Below are 19743 nucleotides of genomic sequence, written 5' to 3' on the forward strand. Positions count from 1 at the left end.
CAGATGTATATAAAAGAAGTTATCTATTTCTATAGTTTGTACAAATATTTTTTGTGTTTGTAGTTCTGATCGAATCCTGATACATGAAATTCACTGTCTATTCAACTGTAGTGTCGGACATTCAACAGGTCATAAACACTGACAGACTGAATCACCGTGTGTGTGTGTGTGTGTGTGTGTGTGTGTGTCACGCGCACCTGTGTGTGGGGCTGTCCGGGCACGAGCTCGTTGTTGTGCTCGCGCAGTGTCAGTCCGGCGGTCACGGGCGCAGGGAACAGGCTGAGTGAACACATCTGCGCAAAACACACACATTAAACACACACATCTGCGCAAAACACAAACATCTGGACAGAACACACACATCTGCACAAAACACACACATTACATTCACTTCCGCAGGAGGATCATAGACACGTGCGACCAGCAAAGCATAATCAGGGTGTAAACATGATATTTTAGCTTCACGAGTGTGTTGTTGTGTGTTACTCACGTCCTGATGAGGTAAATAAGGACCGAGCTGTACCGCAGCTGAAGAACTCGCGCCTTTACTTTTACGGAAGCCCCGAGGAAGCACAACACCACACTGACGAACAACGCGTTTTCATAACAAAAGTCCTGAAGCTGTTGCCTAATTTAGAATGATCACTTTCGATTTTAACCATGGTGTTACTATAGTAGAACTGTAGCAATGTGTTTTTTAGTTTTGTTTTGGCAGATTTTTTTTTTTTTTTTTACTAATATCATGGTTAAAGTTCCCATGAAATCAAAATTGGTGTTATAATACAGGGCTGACACTTTTCAAATGCTCTCACGCCGAGAAAAAAATCGCGAAGTAAAGAGGACACTGACACCGACAGACAAGAGAGAGCTAGGTTAGCCTACTGTACGTTACTATGAAACAAATTCTCAGCTCTCAGATTACTTCAATTTTGTTACGAAATTCAAACAGTTTTGGCGCTAGTAAATGTGTCGTGACTCGTGACAGATCTCAGTTCAAGCGGCACGTGAACCGATCAGCTCTTACTCTTTACTAATAGTAAATAAACACGAATGAACAATGGGTGTGTTGAAAGATGCAGTACAACTTACCGAAATGTATATCCCTCATAATATCGATCAATCAGTGTTTTTCAACCGTGGTAAGAGTTCAATAAAACAGCTGGAGAACAATATCACATAATGTTTATCTCAGGAAAGCCATTAATGACCATAGGACGTTAGTTGGCTAGAAAAAAAAAACAGCTATACAGACGAGTATTTTGCTAAATATGTATATATATATATTTTTTTTACTTATATCATTAAATAATGTTGTTATTATAATAAAAACCGCATTATGATTTGAGTTGTTATTTTTAACCTTTAATAATAACACCAGCTGAAAGGGCTCTCTCTATGTTTACAGCATTAGGTGAGATATTTTTTTTCTTGAGAAAAATTAACGTATCGACTGTACCAAATATTATCCAAAAATCAAATCACAAGAATTGAATTGAAATTGTGAAATTTGTGTCAAGCTGTAATAGAAACAGCAGCCTACCAGTCATTATACCATCTAAACACTGTAACATGTTGTCACTGAACCTAATAAAATTCTGTTTAGTTACCAAATGTTTTGTCAATCAATCAATTTTGTCAATGTTTTGTTTTTGCAGTCCCTGCATCTTCAGCTGAGAGAGTCTGTAGTGCTGGAGGACTTCTTATGAGGACACTTCGAGCAACCCTAGGATCAAAATGCTCTTATCTCTTATATTTCTCAGGTGCAACGATGGACTTCTGTAACACAGAGAAGGACACTGAGAAGCGTGTACAGTATGAGGATTAGATACAGAACCAGTTCAGGCCAGCATCCCATACGTGCATCACGTTCTGCACTAAAATTGTAATGGTAATCTCCTGTGGGATTTTGACTTGACTAGTAGTCCTGAATATGTTGTATGTTATATGGCCAAAGGCAAACAGAACAAACACACACACACAAACACACACACACACACACACACACACACACACACACACACACACACACAGAGCTAATAAGAATGGTGAACATGTCCATTTTTTCAGTGACACATGTGTTGCTTGTTCATTATTACACAACATTTCCCACCGGCAGCCCAGAATGTGATTGTTACACTATAATGAAAAGACTGATAATGTGAAGTTGCTCTTCAGGTTTATTTGACGTTAGTGAAAGTGCTATATCTAAACTAGATAAAATGGCCTAATGTGATCCTGCAGTGTTGGTACTCTGCACATGCTTTTTGATCATTACAAAAAATGCAAAATGATTATCTTAGAATGGAAGATGTGAGTCTCGCATCACATAAATGATCATTAGTTTAGTAAGTGATCTTGAAGAGGATTCTCTTCTCTCTGTCTCTGTCGTCACTGTCTCAGTTGGACTCGGACTCGACTACAGCACTATAAACAAGTCAAACGACTTTACACTAAAGGCAAACTGCACGTGCGTGTCTGGGTTAGTATAAACTGTTTTCCATGATAAAACACTATAACTACTGTTAATACTGTAAAATGTTATAGGTTTCAATATTATGTTATGCTGTAACTGTAGGGCTGATACATGTTGCCCTCGAATGTCACGGTATCGGGCCTTAACATTATGATCAGCATATTTATGAGTCAGGATTCATATTTAACTCAATCGCTCAGGTAATGTCAATGTACGACCCACTGAAAACATGTAAAAAATGTGAACCGACAACACAGTTGTTTTTCTGTCACACAACAAACCTGTAATTCCTGCTTTTATCAAAGAGGTTTCCTGTAATAGACACTTTGTGCAGAAATGAAAGTTAAACAGGAGAAAGGTGTGTGTAGGCCAACTTGTCTACTGGAACAAAAATGGAATGTATAAAAGATTGTTCACATATTTTAGTCTTGAATGGTGTTGTTATGAACAACGAGGAGGCAGGCCATGACTAATGGTTGGTCGAGAACAGTTACACCACATAAACACACTAATATATGAAGACCAGCAGTGAAAGCTGAAGTTCAGTGAGTAGACAGAGAGTTCACTGAAGTCAGAGTAGAAGATGAGTGAGAGGATCGAGCCTCAGACTATAGGATACAGAAACACTATATAATCAGCTGACGTCACGTCTACAGGTTCTGAACAACAGTGGATCATTCTAGAAATGTTGGTGAGGGTCGCAGTCAAACTCTGATTGGGGCCGCTGTTGAATTCTCCCGGAGATTATTCCTTTAACACGGTCACATGCGTCTCATAATAATATAAATGTGACGATCACCAGTGAGAGTGCCCGGGATGACCATCAGAGGGCGCTCCACAGACTCCATTCCCCATAATCCTTTGCCCAGACCATCATCCATTATCACATTTACATGCGTTTCATTTTCCTGTTTAGCTCACACTATATAAGCCTGGTTTTCTCATTCATTCTCTGCAAAGTCTTGTTTAGTGTTTGTATCCCATTTCTCCCATGTCCTGGTTCCCTTTTCGTGGTCACTAGGAATTACGTCAGTGACGACAAAATGGGGGTTTCGCTTAGAAGCCTATCACCTTTGAGTATTACAAAACGAGCCAATGGCAGTGGAAATGCCATGGGTCTGCGGAATTTGCATGCGTAACTCCACCTACCTCGTGGGTATATAAGGAAGTACGCCGCAACATGCAGATATGTTTTTGCTTCGGAGCCAAGAGGTCCTCTTCACTCCTGTAGCCTGCATTCTCTCTGAGTCATGGAGTGTTCTTCGAGACAAGCTACTTTCCAGTCTGTGCTGGTGTCATAGGCGATTCCAGCGAGTTTCACATTCCTGCCTGCTGATCTGTGCAGTGGTCTGCATCCAGCCTGTGTGTTTCTCCCTGGCCGTCTTGGCGCAGATTGCAAAGTTTCCTCTCACAAAAAGAGCTTGCACAGGCACGTCTTTTTAAAGATGTCTCGCCCATGTGTTTCTGGGTGCGATCGTTCCGTTCCTTCTTCTGATGGGCATGATTGCTGCATTGCGTGTTTGGGCTTAGAACACGCAAAGGCAGCTTTCATGGATGAGTCATGCTCTCACTGTGGGAACATGACCATCGCTGAGCTGAGATCGAGACTCTGTGACCTGTCTAAAGGTAGAGTCCCCTCTGCCACACCCCGATCTGTCCCCTCCACGAGAGGTGACACTTTGGCTGGTGGCCAGGGTGATCTGAGGGTTATGGTGTGGAACACTGCCCCGACGATGCTTCCTCGGGCCACACCCCCCTCTGCAGCTCAGCAGCCCGCGTGTGTTTCAAATGTTGCCGCGGGGCCGTCTACAGATGTGCCTCGTATCGCATTTGGCGCTCCAGAGGAGGAATCGACGTCGATCGCCGCATCACAAGGCGAGCTAGATTCTTCTGGAGATGATGATTCGGCTGTGCTGCCGCCCTCAGGGATCCCAGCACTGTCCGAGTTGGATCCAGAACTGACGGCTATGCTTTCCCGGGCCACCGCGAGCATCGGGTTAGCAAGGAACCCTCCGCCCTGCCCTGAGCGCTCGTGGTTGGATGCTTGGTTCTTCGGGGTTGCACGCACTGACTCCCGTCAGCGCACCCCCCCAGTTCCCTTCATCCCAGAGGTGCATGAGGAGGTCACGAGATCCTGGAAGGCCCCGTTGTCTTCCCGTGATCGTTCGGCGGCCTCCTCCGCCTTCTCTGCCCTTCATGAGGCCGCGGTCCACGGGTAAACTGGGGTTCCCCCTGTTGATCGCTCTGTTGCGATGCAACTGTGTCCGCAGAGTGCTTCGACGTGGCGTGGTGACCAGAAGCACCCCTCCAAGGCCTGTAGGTTTCCGTCCACTCTCGTGGCGAGGTCCTACAGAGCTGCGGGGCAGGACGTCGCCTTGCTGCATGCCATGGCCATCCTCCAGGTCTACCAGGCCAGGATGCTCAAGGACATGCACGAGGGCAGAGCTGACCAAGGGCTCCTTGATGAGCTGCGTGCCGCCACCGAACTCGCTCTCTGGGCAACGAAGGTGACCACATGCTCCCTTGGTCAGGTGATGTCCACTTGTGTGGTCCAGGAACGACACCTGTGGCTTAACCTGGCTGATATGCGAGACGCCGAGCGGACTCATCTGCTCGACGCTCCTATCTCCCAGGCAGGCCTTTTCGGTGGCGCAGTCGAGCACTTCGCCCAAAAGTTCTCGGCTGCCCAGAAACAGACTGGGGCTATCAAGCACATACTACCCCGGCGACCAGCTGCTGCCTCCACCCAGTCGCCGGCACAGTCAACTCAGTCTGTTCGCTGCCGAGGGCACCCTCCTGCGACTCCCGCCCCTCCCGCTCGGCCCAAGCAGCAGCCTTCACCTGGGCCGCGCCGTGGAGGTGGTCGCAGGAAGGCGGCCCAGTCCACTCAAGCCCCACCGCCTGCTAAACGCCAGGCCAAGCGGCGCTTCTGATGCGGACAGCTCAGAGATGGGCGACAGTTCTGTCGAGGAGATGGTAGCAGGGCCACTCCTTCCCCCGGTGGAGGGCCAGGGGAGAATCTTTTGTTCTCCCGCCGCTGGCCGGCCGACAAGCGACACCGCAATGTGGTTAAAGACAGAACTAACACACCCATCTCTGAGCACCCAGAGTATGCGGATGACAGTGTGCGCCGCTTACGAGCCTCGCCTCTACCTTACTGGCGAAACGTGCGATCGAGATTGTCCCTCCAGCCGAAATGAAGTCCGGGTTTTACAGCCCCTACTTCATTGTACCAAAGAAATCCGGTGGGTTACGGCCAATCCTGGATTTGCGAGTTTTGAACCGGTCCCTCTACAGGATCCCGTTCAAGATGCTCATGGCCAAACGCATTTTCAAATGTATCCAGCCGCAGGATTGGTTCGCAGCGATCGACCTGAAGGACGCATACTTCCATGTCTCCATTCTTCCTCGACACAGACCGTTTCTTCGGTTTGCTTTCGAGGGGCAGGCATACCAGTACGCGGTTCTCCCATTCGGGCTAGCCCTGTCTCCTCGCGTCTTTACGAAGGTCGTCGAGGCAGCCCTTGTGTCGCTTCGGCTACACGGGGTTCGCATCCTGAATTATCTCAACGACTGGCTGATCCTAGCTCACTCTCGAGATCATGTTTGCGAGCACAGGGACCTAGTGCTCCATCACCTAGCTTGCCTGGGCCTTCGGGTCAACTGGGAGAAGAGCAAACTCTGCCCCGTGCAGAGGATCTCTTTTCTCGGTATGGAAATCGACTCGGTCGCCATGTACACGCAGCTTACGAGCAAGCGCGCGCAGTCACTGCTGACTGGCCTGCATCACATCCAGAGCAAGAGTGCGGTTCCTCTGAAATCCTTTCAGAGGCTCCTGGGGCATATGGCATCCGCAGCGGCAGGTTTGAGTACCCTACCACCACCGGTGGTGGCTACCATCACTTCCGCTAGAGCATCGTCCATAAGACATGCCTATGTGTTGAAGTGAAACCTCTTCGTCACCTGGTGCTCTTCTCGCTGAGAAGACCCCAGTAAATGCCCGATCAGTGTTGCTTTCCTTCCTGCAAGAAGGGTTGGAGAGAAGGCTGTCTCCCTCCACCCTTAAAGTATATGTTGTCGCTATCGCCGCACATCATGATGCAGTTGAGGGTAAGTCCATTGGAAAGCACGTGGTTTTAACTGCCCTGCGGAGTGCTCCCTTTGAGCCTTTGCAAGCTGTGGAGCTTAAGTTCCTGTCAATGAAGACAGCGCTCCTGCTTGCACTGGCCTCCATCAAGAGGGTAGGGGACCTGCAGGCATTTTCGGTTGACGAAGCGTGCCTGGAATTCGGGCCGGCTAACTCTCATGTGATCCTGAGACCCCGGCCTGGATATGTGCCCAAGGTTCCTACCTCCCCTTTTCGAGATGAGGTGGTGAACCTGCAAGTGCTGCCCTCGGAGGAGGCAGACCCAGCCTTGGCACTGCTCTGTCCAGTACGCGCCCTTCGTGCTTACATAGACAGAACGCAGTATTTCAGGACCTCTGATCAGCTCTTTGTCTGTTATGGTGTCTTCGCTTGCTCGCCATTCCACTCCACGGACTGGATCAGTGCAATATTCTCCTCAGGTGAATTTCCCTGAGAAACCCTGAGTTCCTCCAGCACTGCTGACGCCATCGCCAGAGTTTTTGCCTCCGGCAGCTTTCGTGGTTGGCTAGGTGCCTCCATGTGCATGGTTCTCCCATTGGGCGACCCCCACATGTGTATTCCACTGTAAGCCCCTTGAGCATGTGTCTTTCCCTTGGCAAGCCACCTTGCCACCCCTGGGTTGAAATATTCCACCTGCGGCTGGACACCCCAGTGTTCTTCCATATGCAGCCCCTCTGGGTCATATGTGTATTCTAAGACGTCCCTTTGGGCAGGCATTGTGTTGCATATTTCCACTGAGATATGTTTTCCAGTGTACCTTGGTATTCCTGTGATAAGTAGGAGTCCTTCGTCCGTGCCAGTCTAACGACAGGGAGCTCAGACTTACGCAGGGCACTGGAAGACAGCCGAGGTGGCATGATTAGACTGGAACCCCCATTTCGTCGTCACTGACATAACTCGTAGTGACCACAAAAGGGAACGTCTCGGTTACGTATATAACCCTCGTTCCCTAAGTAGGGAACGGAGACATTACGTCTTCCTGCCACTTCCGCTGTACCGCTGGAAACACCTGAGTTCAGTCTCGGCTCCTCAGCAGGAAACATATCTGCATGTTGCCAGTGTACTTCCTTATATACCCACGAGGTAGGCAGAGTTACACATGCAAATTCCGCAGACCCATGGCATTTCCACTGCCATTGGCTCGTTTTGGAATATTCGAAGGTGATAGGCTTCTAAGTGAAACCTCCATTTCGTCGTCACTGACGTAACATCTCCGTTCCCTACTCAGGGAACGAGGGTTACATATGTAACCGAGACGTTCTCTTGATTCTCTGCCTTTCCTCGGATTTCTCTCTTTGCCTCAGTCCTGATCTGTTATTGTTTGGATAGTTTGTCTGTGTATGACCCTTGCCTGTTATCTGGATTATGTTTTTGGATTACCCTTTCAAAATAAATACTGCATATGGATCCTCAACCTTCGTGTCTCATAGCAGTACGTCCTATTGAAGTTCTGTTATATAACAGGAGAAATGACTAAAGATGCACTTAACAACAAGAAAGGTCATGATTGTCAAAAATAAGACTATTATATTAATAAGACTACAAAAACAAATTACTATTTGGTTGAGAAAGCAGTTTTAGCCAGTTTGTGAATTAAACTCATCCGTCCTTTCATTCAATGACAACATGTTTGACCCTGGACCACAAAACCAGTCACATGGGTAAATTTTTGAAATTGAAATTTATACATAATCTGAAAGTTGAATAAATAAGCTGTCCATTGATGTGTGGTTTGTTAGGATAGGACAATATTTGGCTGAGATACAACTATTGACCATCTGGAATCTGAGGGTGCAAAAAAATCTAAACATTGAGAAAATCTCCTTTAAAGTTGTTCATTTATGTTCACGATTGTGCTGCATTCACTCACACAAATACATGTTTTATATATTTACGGTAGGAAATGTACAAAATATCTTAATGGAACATGATCTTTAGTTGTTAGTCTAAAGGAAAACTAAAAATCTAATTTACTTATGTCATCCCTTGGAGTTTAAAAGGTCTGGACACCATTCACTTGCATGGCATGGACCTACAGAGCTGAGAAATTATTCTTAATGTTTGTAAATGTTCAATGTCAACTACAAACCCTAGTTCTTATTGTGCTTCTTGTGTATCCACCAGGTTATGCTGGGAAGGGAAAGCGAGGCGAGCTCCAGGGCATTTATTCAGAAACCTTCCACCCTGGATTTTGCAGTTTTCACTGCATGCAGATCAGTTCTAATGAGCTGATATAGTGTCTTTACAAATAACAAAGACTAAAAATAATAAAATAAAATAAACACTTTTGCAATCAATTCTGAGTGACTTGTACATGATTTTATTCATTGAGAAATAATTTATCCACCCTGAGATTTAAATGTAATATGTGTAACACGTTCAGAAGAACATTAGTCTGCTATTTAAAAAAAATTATGCAGTAAAGATGGATGGTAACTTTTTTTTTTTTTTTTTTTTTACATTAGCCAAATGTTTTTCATGTAGGCTATTTACACATTCTCTTCACTGAGTCCAATTGCATCACATTTTAATGTTCTTTTACTTGATACTGTAGAATATATATCTAATATTCAGAAATATGCTTGAATAAGGCCTACAGCCTGATGAATTTAAAACACCATCACTTTAAGTACGGTAAAAGGTGTAAAGACGTGACTTCATCATTGACAGTGAGTGGTATTGGACACACACAATAATAACAAAGCTGTAAGAAATCAGACCATGATGAGGAAGTAATATTTGATAGTTTATTTTCATTACTGTCGCTACTTCCTGCCATACTCATTCACCGCCGTCCTCGGCAATGACAGCTTGGGGATTTCCGCATAAGCTCCTCCCACTTGCGGCGTAAACTCCTCCTACTTGCACATTTGTGAAATCCCTCCTACTTGCGGCATAAGCTCCTCCCACTTGCGGCGTAAGCTCCTCCCACCTGCAGGTCTCCGGGCTGCAGCGATACATACATGGAATATCTTAATGGAACATGATCTTTACTTAATATCCTAATGATTTTGGCATAAAAGAAAAATGCATAATTTTGACCCAATGTATTGTTGGCTATTGCCACAGATATACCCGTGCGACTCGAGACTGGTGACGTGATCCAGGGTCACATTAGTGACAACAAATCTACACCAAACAAATTCATCAGCTGCTACTGACTGGCGATCATAGATTATAGAAGTTATGGTTATGTGAGAATCATGAGGAAACAAAGAAAGCAACAGATCAGATGATCAGATGCCTGACCTGGCTCCACCTGATCAACAATGGGGAGCATCAGCAGTAATGAAAGAATTGTAAAGAGCATATTTGTACGAGTGGACACAACAGACTCGCCACTCCCAGAACATCATATATAACCTGGGTTGTGTTCAGATGTGTGTGTATTCATGCTCATCACACTGTTCTCACGCCAGGAAAAACATCAAGGTATGTGTGTCTTTAATGACTTTGAGTTAGTGAACTTCATATGGTCAGCTGTCATGAGGTCTACAGTGATATAAAGAAACATTTAGGTGAGTGTTTGTTATTGTTACAGCTTTTAACATGGTTGAGCTGTTGTATCTTTAATTATCTTCATAATAGAATATGGCTTATTAAGTAACTGCATGGAAATGAAGTAATTCCAGGTCTTGAGCACATTACCACATCAGTTCACTGAACTACTGAACTACTTCTGTTATTTCAAAGACGCTTATAGTCTACTGTAAAAAGCAAACACACATAGACTCTCTCTCTCTCTCTCTCTCTCTCTCTCTCTCTCTCTCTCTCTCTCTCTCTCTCTCTCTCAAAAAAGTTGTAGCCGCTTTATCACCTCAGACTTTATATTAACTTCTTTATCTAAAATTCAATGACATATCATCAATTATTGCTTACATATTAAAGTTGATATTTTGATTGATTGATTTTAAATATACTTGAACAAAGTCATTTTATTTAAAATTTTCCGTTTGAATTGTACACATTTAAGTTTAGTTTAGTTTAGTTTAGTTTAGTTTAGTTTACTGCACCAAATCAGAAGCAAGAATCTGAAATGACAGTAACAAATAAATGTTAGTTAAACTTCAATCTGAATAAAAGTTAGTGTTGAATCTCAGCTCACTTACTAAAATTATATTGGTAACTCTTTACAATAAGGTTCATTAGTTCACATTAGGTAACATGAACTAAGAATGAACAATACTTCTACAGCATTTATTAATTTTAGTTAATATTAATTTCAACATTTACTAATATGTTATTAATATCAAAGGTTGTATTTGTTAACATTAGTTAATGCACTGTGAATGAACATGAACAAACAATGAACAGCAGGATTTATATCAACTAACATTAACAAAGATTAATAAACAAATGTATTGCTCATGTTAGTTAATACATTAATGTCAATTAATGAACCTTATTGTAGAGTGTTAGCAATTAAATAAATTGAGTGTGTGTGTGTGTGTGTGTGTGTGTGTGTGTGTGTGTGTGTGTGTGTGTTTACAGTAAACTTCACAAACAACAGCAAAACATCTTCCTCATAATGGCAGAGAGTGCTGAAATCAGAGTTCTCTGCTGGAATATTAATGGCCTGAAAGCAAAACTTAAGACGAAGCAGCTTAAGAAAGAGGAGCGAAAAACTAAACTACTGAAGATCTTTGACCAATATGATATTGTGCTTCTGCAAGAGACTAAAATTGGTCAAATGAAAGATGATAAAGATTATAATAAAAACTGGGAAATCATCACTGAGGCCTTATCAAATAGATATGCCCTAGTAAAACTGGAAGGTCAGACACTGACCAGGGAAGATGAGGGAGAAGAAGACACGCCGAAGACGATGTACATGACGTACTTCAGCTCACGCACTAAAGGAGTGGCCATTCTTGTCAATAAACCACACACACTTCTGACATCGTTTAGTGAGGGAGGATATTATGCTTGGGTTCATGTTGAGATTGATGAGCAGAAGTACACGTTTGTCAGTGTATACTATCATCCTGATGCCGACAATCAGATCCGTAATCTTAAGTCGGGGATTTCAAAAGAAGGGTCGAAGGCTTTTAAAGGCAGGCTTGTGATTGGTGGAGACTTTAACACGACACTTGACCCTAAACTGGATGCGACCACAAATAACCGAGACCACGCTGCACGGAGAGAAACAGTGAATGACTTCTTGAGTGAAGCGAACATGGTTGATGTCTGGAGAGAAATGCATAAAGATCCTATTCCTGAGCGTAAATACACATACAAGCATCACAGTGGAACAGAGTCCAGATTAGACTATATTTTCATATTGGAGAATGATCTGAAATATGTCGAAAGTTGTGAAATACTCAATGATATAGATCTGTCTGATCATTCCCCCGTGAGCCTGACTCTGAAGTATACAGACATTCAGCCTAGAGAAGAGTGATTAGAAAAGCTCACTATTAATAAGTTTCTATTAATAAGTGCAGATTAAGCTTTTGGTCTGGCACATGTCAGAGCAAATAGTCATTCAGAGATAGGCCTATTATGCTAATTACATGTTTAAGGGTTTGTGTGGGTTTGTTTCATTAATTTAATAAGCAAAGGCATTTTACTAAACAGTTAATGATGGATTATTTTTAAAACTTGTGTACATGCTACTTCACTTGAAAAGTGTCTGCTAATGAACCGATAGAAATATAATCAAATCATTCTGTACTTTCAAAGATCAAAGTGGCTTTTTGTCATTTCACTTTATTTCACTTTATAATAGAGAAAATAGTGAAATCACAGGGAAATGAGCTCTTCTACAGGAGAAATATAACACTAGTGTCCAGAAGTCGGACACTCCACCTCTGATCATTGTGATGTCATGAATGAACTTCCTGTTCTGACTCCTCCTCTTCCCTTTTCCATTGGAATTGAATGGGAGAGTTAGGTTTCCTTTGACTTCTGATAATCTTATTTAATCTTTATAGTAATTATTGCTTTTATATCTATATTTTCACTCCAATTAATGTGTATAATGTTATTTTACTAACCTGTGTGTTTTTTTTTTCTTTCATTTGACCCTTTTGGAGATTTATTTTTGTCTTCTATGTAACTGAAAATGAATTGACATGAAGAACTGAAATGAAGAACTGATAAGAATGTAAAATGTGTACCTTGAAATGCAATGCAAGTCACTTTGGATAAAAGCGTCTGCCAAATGCATAAAAATGTAAATGAAATGACAGTAGAAGATCTCATTCATCTCTTTCTGGGCTATTGTGTAATTTGGAGTAAATCTGGGATGAAAAAAAAAGAAGAAGCCCCAAATGAACAGGTCAGTCTCAAACTTTGAACACACTTTTCATCACTAGAGTTGTGAATCTTCACTTGTTCTTAAAAATAAGAACAAAGATGCAAATAACAAACAGTAGTACCAATATAAGAAAGAAACACATGAAATTAACAATTAAAGATTAATATATATTTTCACAATATATCCCCAATAACATTGAAAACATTTGTCTGTGTGTGTGTGTGTGTGTGTGTGTGTGTGTGCGCGTGTGTGTTGCTTTAGTGGAGATTACTGTTAGAAAAACCCGTTTAAAATGAAAGTGATCCTCTGCTGCCATCTGCTGGTTATAATCATAATTATGTCATTCTACTCATTGATATAGTTGTCATATCAATCAATTGATATACTTTTCACAGTATATCATACTTTTAAGCATTAAAAAATCACTATTATAACACATTCACATTCTGTCAGAGTTTATCACTTTATTTGTACTGAGCAACTGAGCAACAATTGTGCCTCATTATAATTAATGTGAAACCTGAAAATGGTGTTATACATTTTCTGAGATTTGCTATAAACATTTTGTTACCCATCATTTATATAAAATATCTGTATCTGCAATAAAATGTGTGTGCATTTGTTAAAACACTGATAATTGCTGATAAATAAATAATAATTTTGACGCTGCTATGAATGGAACAGTGAGTAAATACTGTGTAAATCTTGCAAACAATGATGTGATATATATATTATTATTTTTTTACTATAGGAAAAATGAAAATGAAAAATGGCAAGGACATGAGTCATATTTTATGTTAAGTCCACAACGTAATATCGAGAGGAGTGAACCCATCTAATCTTTCATTTCACCGCCAGAGCAGATAAGCAGCCGCTCACCTCGCTCTAGCATCAGCTGTTCTGGCGTCATCCGGAAGTTTCCATTACCGAAACATGTCGGATCTTCCAGAGCTCCAGCTATTCCCGTCAGATGACGAACTCTCCAGCGTCCCAGAGACGCCAGCTTTTCATCCTCCACCCAGACCAGGTCGTTCCACCTCGGATCGTTATCCACCGTCAGCTGAAGCGCTCGCACAAGCCGCGGTCAAGAAGATCGCGTTCTCCTCCTCCTTCCAGACAGTCAGCTTCCTCTGTCTCTCCTTCTCCTTCTTCTCCTCCTCAGACTTCATATCTTCCTACTCGTAGACCCCTTTAGACCCCTATTTCAAAATGGACCATAAACAGCCTCTGTCAAGCACTCGCTAATTCCAGTATCCAAACAACTCCCCCAGCCCTCCTATACCTTCACCAAAAACCCTACTCAACGCTCCTCGGCCCTTCATTCCTCCTCACCTCATCAGAATAGCTGCCACTTCCCATAGTGACCGCTTGTACTTCCACGTCCGCTCCCGTCTCGGCTCGGCCAGCAACAGAGGCCGCCGAACATAGTCCCGCAGCGAATCCCGCTCCAAATAATTCTCACGCTCCATGTCAAGGCTCCAGATCCTCCAGGTAATCCCTTTTCAATCAATTTCTTTTCCCTCTATTTCTACTGTTCATCTTAATTCCCACAAAGGGGTAGAATCCGGCGTGAGGCTGCCTCCGCTGAATATTCCGTCCCCTACCTTTTCCCTCTCCTTCTGGCAAAGACCACAGCGTGAGGATGCCTCCGCAGTCGGTCCCACTTTTTTCTTTTCTTCCTCATACCTCTGCAACCTACACTGGTCAGGAGGCAGACCACCTCCACTCCAGCCACTCTCTCGCTCCAACTTTCACATCTTTCAGGTGCAGATCATAGCGTGAGGATGCCACCGCAATCTGTCCCAGATTTTTCTTTTCCTCCTATTTCCAACTCTTTAACACCTCATTCTAGCCAAGAAGTACAGTAGCCCAGGAACCTCCACCAGTATCTTCTCAACTTCGCTCTCTAATCCTAGCAGGTGTAGACGTCCATCTACCTTCTCTCCTTACATCAGTTCCTACCAATGAATCCCATCGCGCTTTCAAATTCGGTCCCTTAACCATACACCTTAAAGACTCCATCCCCACTACCAAATGAGTACTCCCCTTTTTTTGGAATTCTGCATAGCTTTCAGCAGATTAACAGAAGTCACATGTGCCGTCTTTTCCACAAGACGTAAAGAGCTAAATGAATATCCCTCCATCATACCCGAACTCAGCCTCTCTTTGGGTGGTAGTCACTTTTACACATACCATCAACTTTTCCCACAAACTGTGCTCCTCGCATCACTCACTGGAATCAGTGCCCATATTGGGAGGCTCTCGACCTCGAACTTTACACCAAAGTGTTCCTGGGCTGTCGAAGTCTCTCCTGCTCCATTGCAGATCGACTACTCACACAACTTCATCTTGTCCCCAAGTAACACCGGATTCCCCAACCCTTCCAGAACCGCAAGCGCCCAAGTCCACATCATACGTCCCCCGTTCCAGGAGCGAACGCAGCATTCAGCCCATCAGTTTCAACTCAGGGAATCAAGTTCGTAACAACTTTAATTACTTTAAAGTTATGTGTTAAACAACGTTGCCGCTTTCTTCACATTTGCAGTTATTGTGGCGGAGCTCATGCCCGCTCTGTATGTCCTGTACGCCGTTCTTCAGCAAATCAAAATCAAAATCTCAAAAAGTATCTCTCTAAAAAACCATCCGGACAGAAACTTTACACATTAGCTCATTTCAGGTTTGAAAGAAGGTTTCGATCCAGGCTTGGAGTGCCAACCAAATTCAAGTTTAATCTGTGACGCTCTACAGTCAGCCTCAGCCCAGCCAGACTCAGCAGAGGCCCTCATTAAAAAGAAGTCGATTCCGGCTTCGTGATCGGTCCTTTCGATTCCCCACCCTTCAAACTTTTCAGAATAAATCTTATAGGAATAGCCACCAGGAAATTCTCAGGCAAAAAACGCATCATAATCGACCTTTCTGCCCCACACGGCAAACCTCTTCCACATCAGACAAGCAAACTCTCTCATCCTCATAAATCTCGCTGCTTACCAAGACCCCGCAGGGCCCACCCGTCCGGATGCAGTGAGGGATCTCCCGTCCGGATGCAGTGAGGGCTCTCCCGTCCGAATGCAGTGAGGGCTCTCCCGTCGGGCGCAGTGAGGGCTCTCCCGTCCGAATGCAGTGAGGGCTCTCCCGTCCGAATGCAGTGAGGGCTCTCCCGTCCGGATGCAGTGAGGGCTCTCCCGTCCGGATGCAGTGAGGGCTCTCCCGTCCGGATGCAGTGAGGGCTCTCCCGTCCGGATGCAGTGAGGGCTCTCCCGTCGGGCACAGTGAGGGCTCTCCCGTCCGGATGCAGTGAGGGCTCTCCCGTCGGGCACAGTGAGGGCTCTCCCGTCCGGATGCAGTGAGGGCTCTCCCGTCGGGCGCAGTGAGGGCTCTCCCGTCCGAATGCAGTGAGGGCTCTCCCGTCCGGATGCAGTGAGGGCTCTCCCGTCCGGATGCAGTGAGGGCTCTCCCGTCCGGATGCAGTGAGGGCTCTCCCGTCCGGATGCAGTGAGGGCTCTCCCGTCGGGCACAGTGGGGGCTCTCCCGTCCGGATGCAGTGAGGGCTCTCCCGTCGGGCACAGTGGGGGCTCTCCCGTCCGGATGCAGTGAGGGCTCTCCCGTCGGGCACAGTGGGGGCTCTCCCTTTCCGAATCGCAGTGTGATCCTTCATGTTATATATGGGCTCTCCCGTTTGAATCGCAGTGTGGGCGCTCCTATCCGAACAGCGGACTGGAGGAACCGGGAATTCGTCCCCGGCAGGAGCGGGCCCCCCGTGTTCTCATGCGATTCTAACGTACTAAACCGGATCTTCATTTGGAACTACCGCGACCAGTTTCGACTTTCTTTTCCAGCTTGCTGTCCTAAATATCATTTGCACTTTTTGGGGGGTTTACCTATCTCAGCTGGAGCTGAAGCCGCTTCCTCGAGCCCCTCCGCTGCGGACAGCAAGACAAATACACTTAATCTTATTATCTTAAAGATTATATGGGCAAAGGAACTGCTAAAATTAAATATTCTCATGTTACATGGCAAATTTCAAATCCATTAATGCAAGTGGTCTGAAAGGAAACTTAATATTATCCAGTTAAAAAATAAAGTTAAGCTTTATTTTGAAACATTGCAAGAACTACGGACATCTACAATTACTTGAATCACTCCTTTAAATTTAAATATACGTATATGACCTCTTCTTTATTTGTGATTATTAGTGATTATGTCATGATTGATCATATTTTATGTTCGTTATGTGCTATGGTATCTTAAAAATGTGATAAAAAAAAGTGGTGGAGTGCGTTTTTTTTTTATAAATCTGAAAAAAATATAGACTTTATTGGTAATCAAGAAGAATACGCTTATGTTGACCTTTATACATTGTAAATCCAGTTGTGAATTAAGCAGTAAATAAACTGAATGAAAAGTCTTCCTGTTTATTTAAACGTCTGTTTATTTGACACATGCTGACACACACATCTATAACCATCTTGATTTGCAGTAAAGACAGAAAGCCCTGAGTAATAGTCGCTGCGGGAAGCAGAAAGTGAACGACTTCAACAATGTTAACATTCAAACATTAAAGGTAAGATTAATGAAGGAGAGAGAAATTAATACTTTTATTCAGCAAGGACACATTAAATTGATCAAAAGTGACAGTAAATACATTTATAATGTTACAAAAGATTTCTATTTAATACATGCTTTAATATATAAATTTAACAAATGCAAATAAATACTATTCACTGAACTTTCTATTCATCAAACAATCCTGAGAAATAAAATGTATGACAGTTTCCACAAAAATATGAACTGTTTTCAACACTGATAATAATCATAAATGTTTCTTGAGCATCAAATCATCATATTAGAGTGATTTCTGAAGGATCATGTGACACTGAAGACTGGAGTAATGATGCTGAACATTCAGCTTTGATCACAGGAATAAATTACACTTTACTATATATTCACATAGAAAACATATATATTACAGTTTTTTAAAATTGCTTAGATTTCTGAAACTATGCCTCATTTTTGCGAAACTCACACTAAAGCCACAAAACACACACACACAAGATGCAAAACATCACACATCTCTAAAGCAAACACTTAATTCTAAACTATTTTAACTCTTCTACAAATTGTGTTTTGTATAGTAACTTTACACACAAGCCAATGTTTCATCACGGTTATCATATTATCAACATTCTACTTTTATGATTCCAGCATATACACCATTTACTAAACTACTACGTTGTCAAAGATCTGCAGTGTATGACCTTTGTTTTGTAGGACGACCTTTTCTCAATCATTGAGACTGTGTAAAATAGCAATTCACACATAGCCGCATATATATTTAGCAACAGAAAGGTTTGTTCTGAACCAGAATATACATATTATAAACACTAGAGAATGTGTTTTACTGATTTTGACACCCAGCTACTTCATTAGTGTAGGCCTACAAATAAATGAAGATGAATGAAGATACAGCCGTTTAGTTTTAGTCCTCTACTCTAGTTTTGCTCCAACAAAAGATGCCATTTTTAACATCATTTAAAATGTTTTCTTTATAATTTCTTAAATACAGGTCAGCTTTCTTTATGTGTTTCTTTCACTAGTAAAACACACAGAGGAGATCTGCCATGAGATGACCCAGAAGCAAACCTTAAACACACATTATTCATTACCAGAGTTAATATAACACCGTGATATGAAGCAGAATCAAACGCAGGTTATGGACAGGTGCGCTGTTTTTATTATCAGAAATCTCTTTCAATAGTAAAGCACACGTAGGCCTATGTATGAAACATCCATTATTTTCACACTGGAACAGATTCTCCAAGCGTTCTCGACGCCACGCGTGACGTGCGTCATATTTAGCGCGTGCACCGACAATAAAAACAGGAGGTTTTCCTTTAAACGCTTTAAAATATAAACTGAAGGTCAGGCCGTATTTACACACACACACATTCAGCGCTTGTGGCTTTGACGTCATGCTCGCTCTCACGGTAACGCGCGCGCGCGCCCTCTAGCGGGCGTCATCGCGCCCCGTGACGTCACTTCAGCACCGTAGATGAGAACAGCTCCTTCCGCTCGACTAATGGACCCGAATCCGTGATCGCGCAAACCAGCCGATGGAGCTCGAACCGGACCGGGCCAAAACACCACACACGGCACACACACCTCGCCGAGCCTAGAGAACAGCACGCGCGCGCGGGGATCGAGGACAGAGACGCGTTTACCGCGGAACATCAGATCAACCTCCCGTCACTGACAACAGCATCCATCCTCCAGAGACACGGTACTGCTCCTCATCTCTACACACACACACGCGACGCGACGCGAGCCTCTCCGCGCGGCACAGCCTGTACACGCCAGCGGGAGAGATCAGATCAGATCAGTGTGTGTGTTCGTGCAGTGCGTGTGTGTGTGTGTGTGTGTGTGTGTGCATCCTCTCCTCACTCATTGCGGTACTTCGCGCGGCTGGACGCGTTCGCGCGCGCCATTGACGCCAATGACATCACATCTCAACAAACGCGTCCATTTACTGCCTTTCATCCGCGCGTTCTCGTCGCGTGCGTTTGTGCGCTGTTTTTGCCTGTACACGCGCAATGGTGTAATTACACGACACGCGCGAGGAATCGCGTCGTTCAGGAGCGCACGCGTGCGTTTGTTATGCAATTTTGCCATATTGTGCAGAGAGCGGTGTGACGCGCGCGCGAGCGTCGAGCAGAAGCGCCGTGATTTCTGTACGGCACGTCAATATTCATAATATATCTCATGCAGATGCTGAGAAATAACATGATTGTGTATTAATATTGAAGGGATAAGTGTATATTTAGGAGCTATGATGGTCACCATTCATTTGTTCAGCAGCTCCTATAATTA

General features: G+C 43.7%; 3 protein-coding genes across 4 annotated transcripts in view; 2 read left to right on the forward strand and 1 right to left on the reverse strand.

Annotated features, from left to right (window-relative positions):
* aaas (achalasia, adrenocortical insufficiency, alacrimia) overlaps positions 1–628 on the reverse strand; it is a 20563-nt gene extending 19935 nt beyond the window's left edge. Inside the window, exons 1-2 of the mRNA XM_084121440.1 lie at positions 491–628; positions 198–293 (exon numbers count right to left, since the gene is read on the reverse strand). Coding sequence (XP_083977566.1) covers positions 198–293 — 96 coding nt within the window. The 5' untranslated portion in view covers positions 491–628. The remainder of the gene's footprint in view (positions 1–197; positions 294–490) is intronic.
* Positions 629–9976: 9348 nt separating this feature from the next.
* Positions 9977–13543, forward strand: LOC311087933 (uncharacterized protein). Of its 2 annotated transcripts, none has more exons than XM_084121442.1 (2): positions 9977–10138; positions 11112–13543. In XM_084121442.1, the coding sequence occupies exon 2, from the start codon at positions 11149–11151 to the stop codon at positions 12019–12021; it is 873 nt and encodes a 290-aa protein (XP_083977568.1). In that variant the 5' UTR covers positions 9977–10138; positions 11112–11148; the 3' UTR covers positions 12022–13543. The 2 variants fall into 2 exon arrangements, with proteins under 2 accessions (XP_083977568.1, XP_083977569.1); XM_084121443.1 differs by having other exon boundaries at positions 9983–10052.
* Positions 13544–18311: 4768 nt separating this feature from the next.
* Positions 18312–19743, forward strand: part of map3k12 (mitogen-activated protein kinase kinase kinase 12) — a 40030-nt gene continuing 38598 nt past the window's right edge. Inside the window, exon 1 of the mRNA XM_084121439.1 lies at positions 18312–19156. The gene's annotated coding sequence lies outside the window, so the exon portion shown is untranslated. The remainder of the gene's footprint in view (positions 19157–19743) is intronic.

Source organism: Abramis brama, assembly GCF_963993115.1.
Source record: "Abramis brama genome assembly, chromosome: 8".
NCBI classification, from domain to species: Eukaryota; Metazoa; Chordata; class Actinopteri; order Cypriniformes; family Leuciscidae; genus Abramis; species Abramis brama.

What these genes read in the sequence shown, in the direction of transcription:
- LOC311087933 (XM_084121442.1), top strand. Translation starts at nt 11,149, where the DNA reads ATGGCAGAGAGTGCTGAAATCAGAGTTCTCTGCTGGAATATTAATGGC.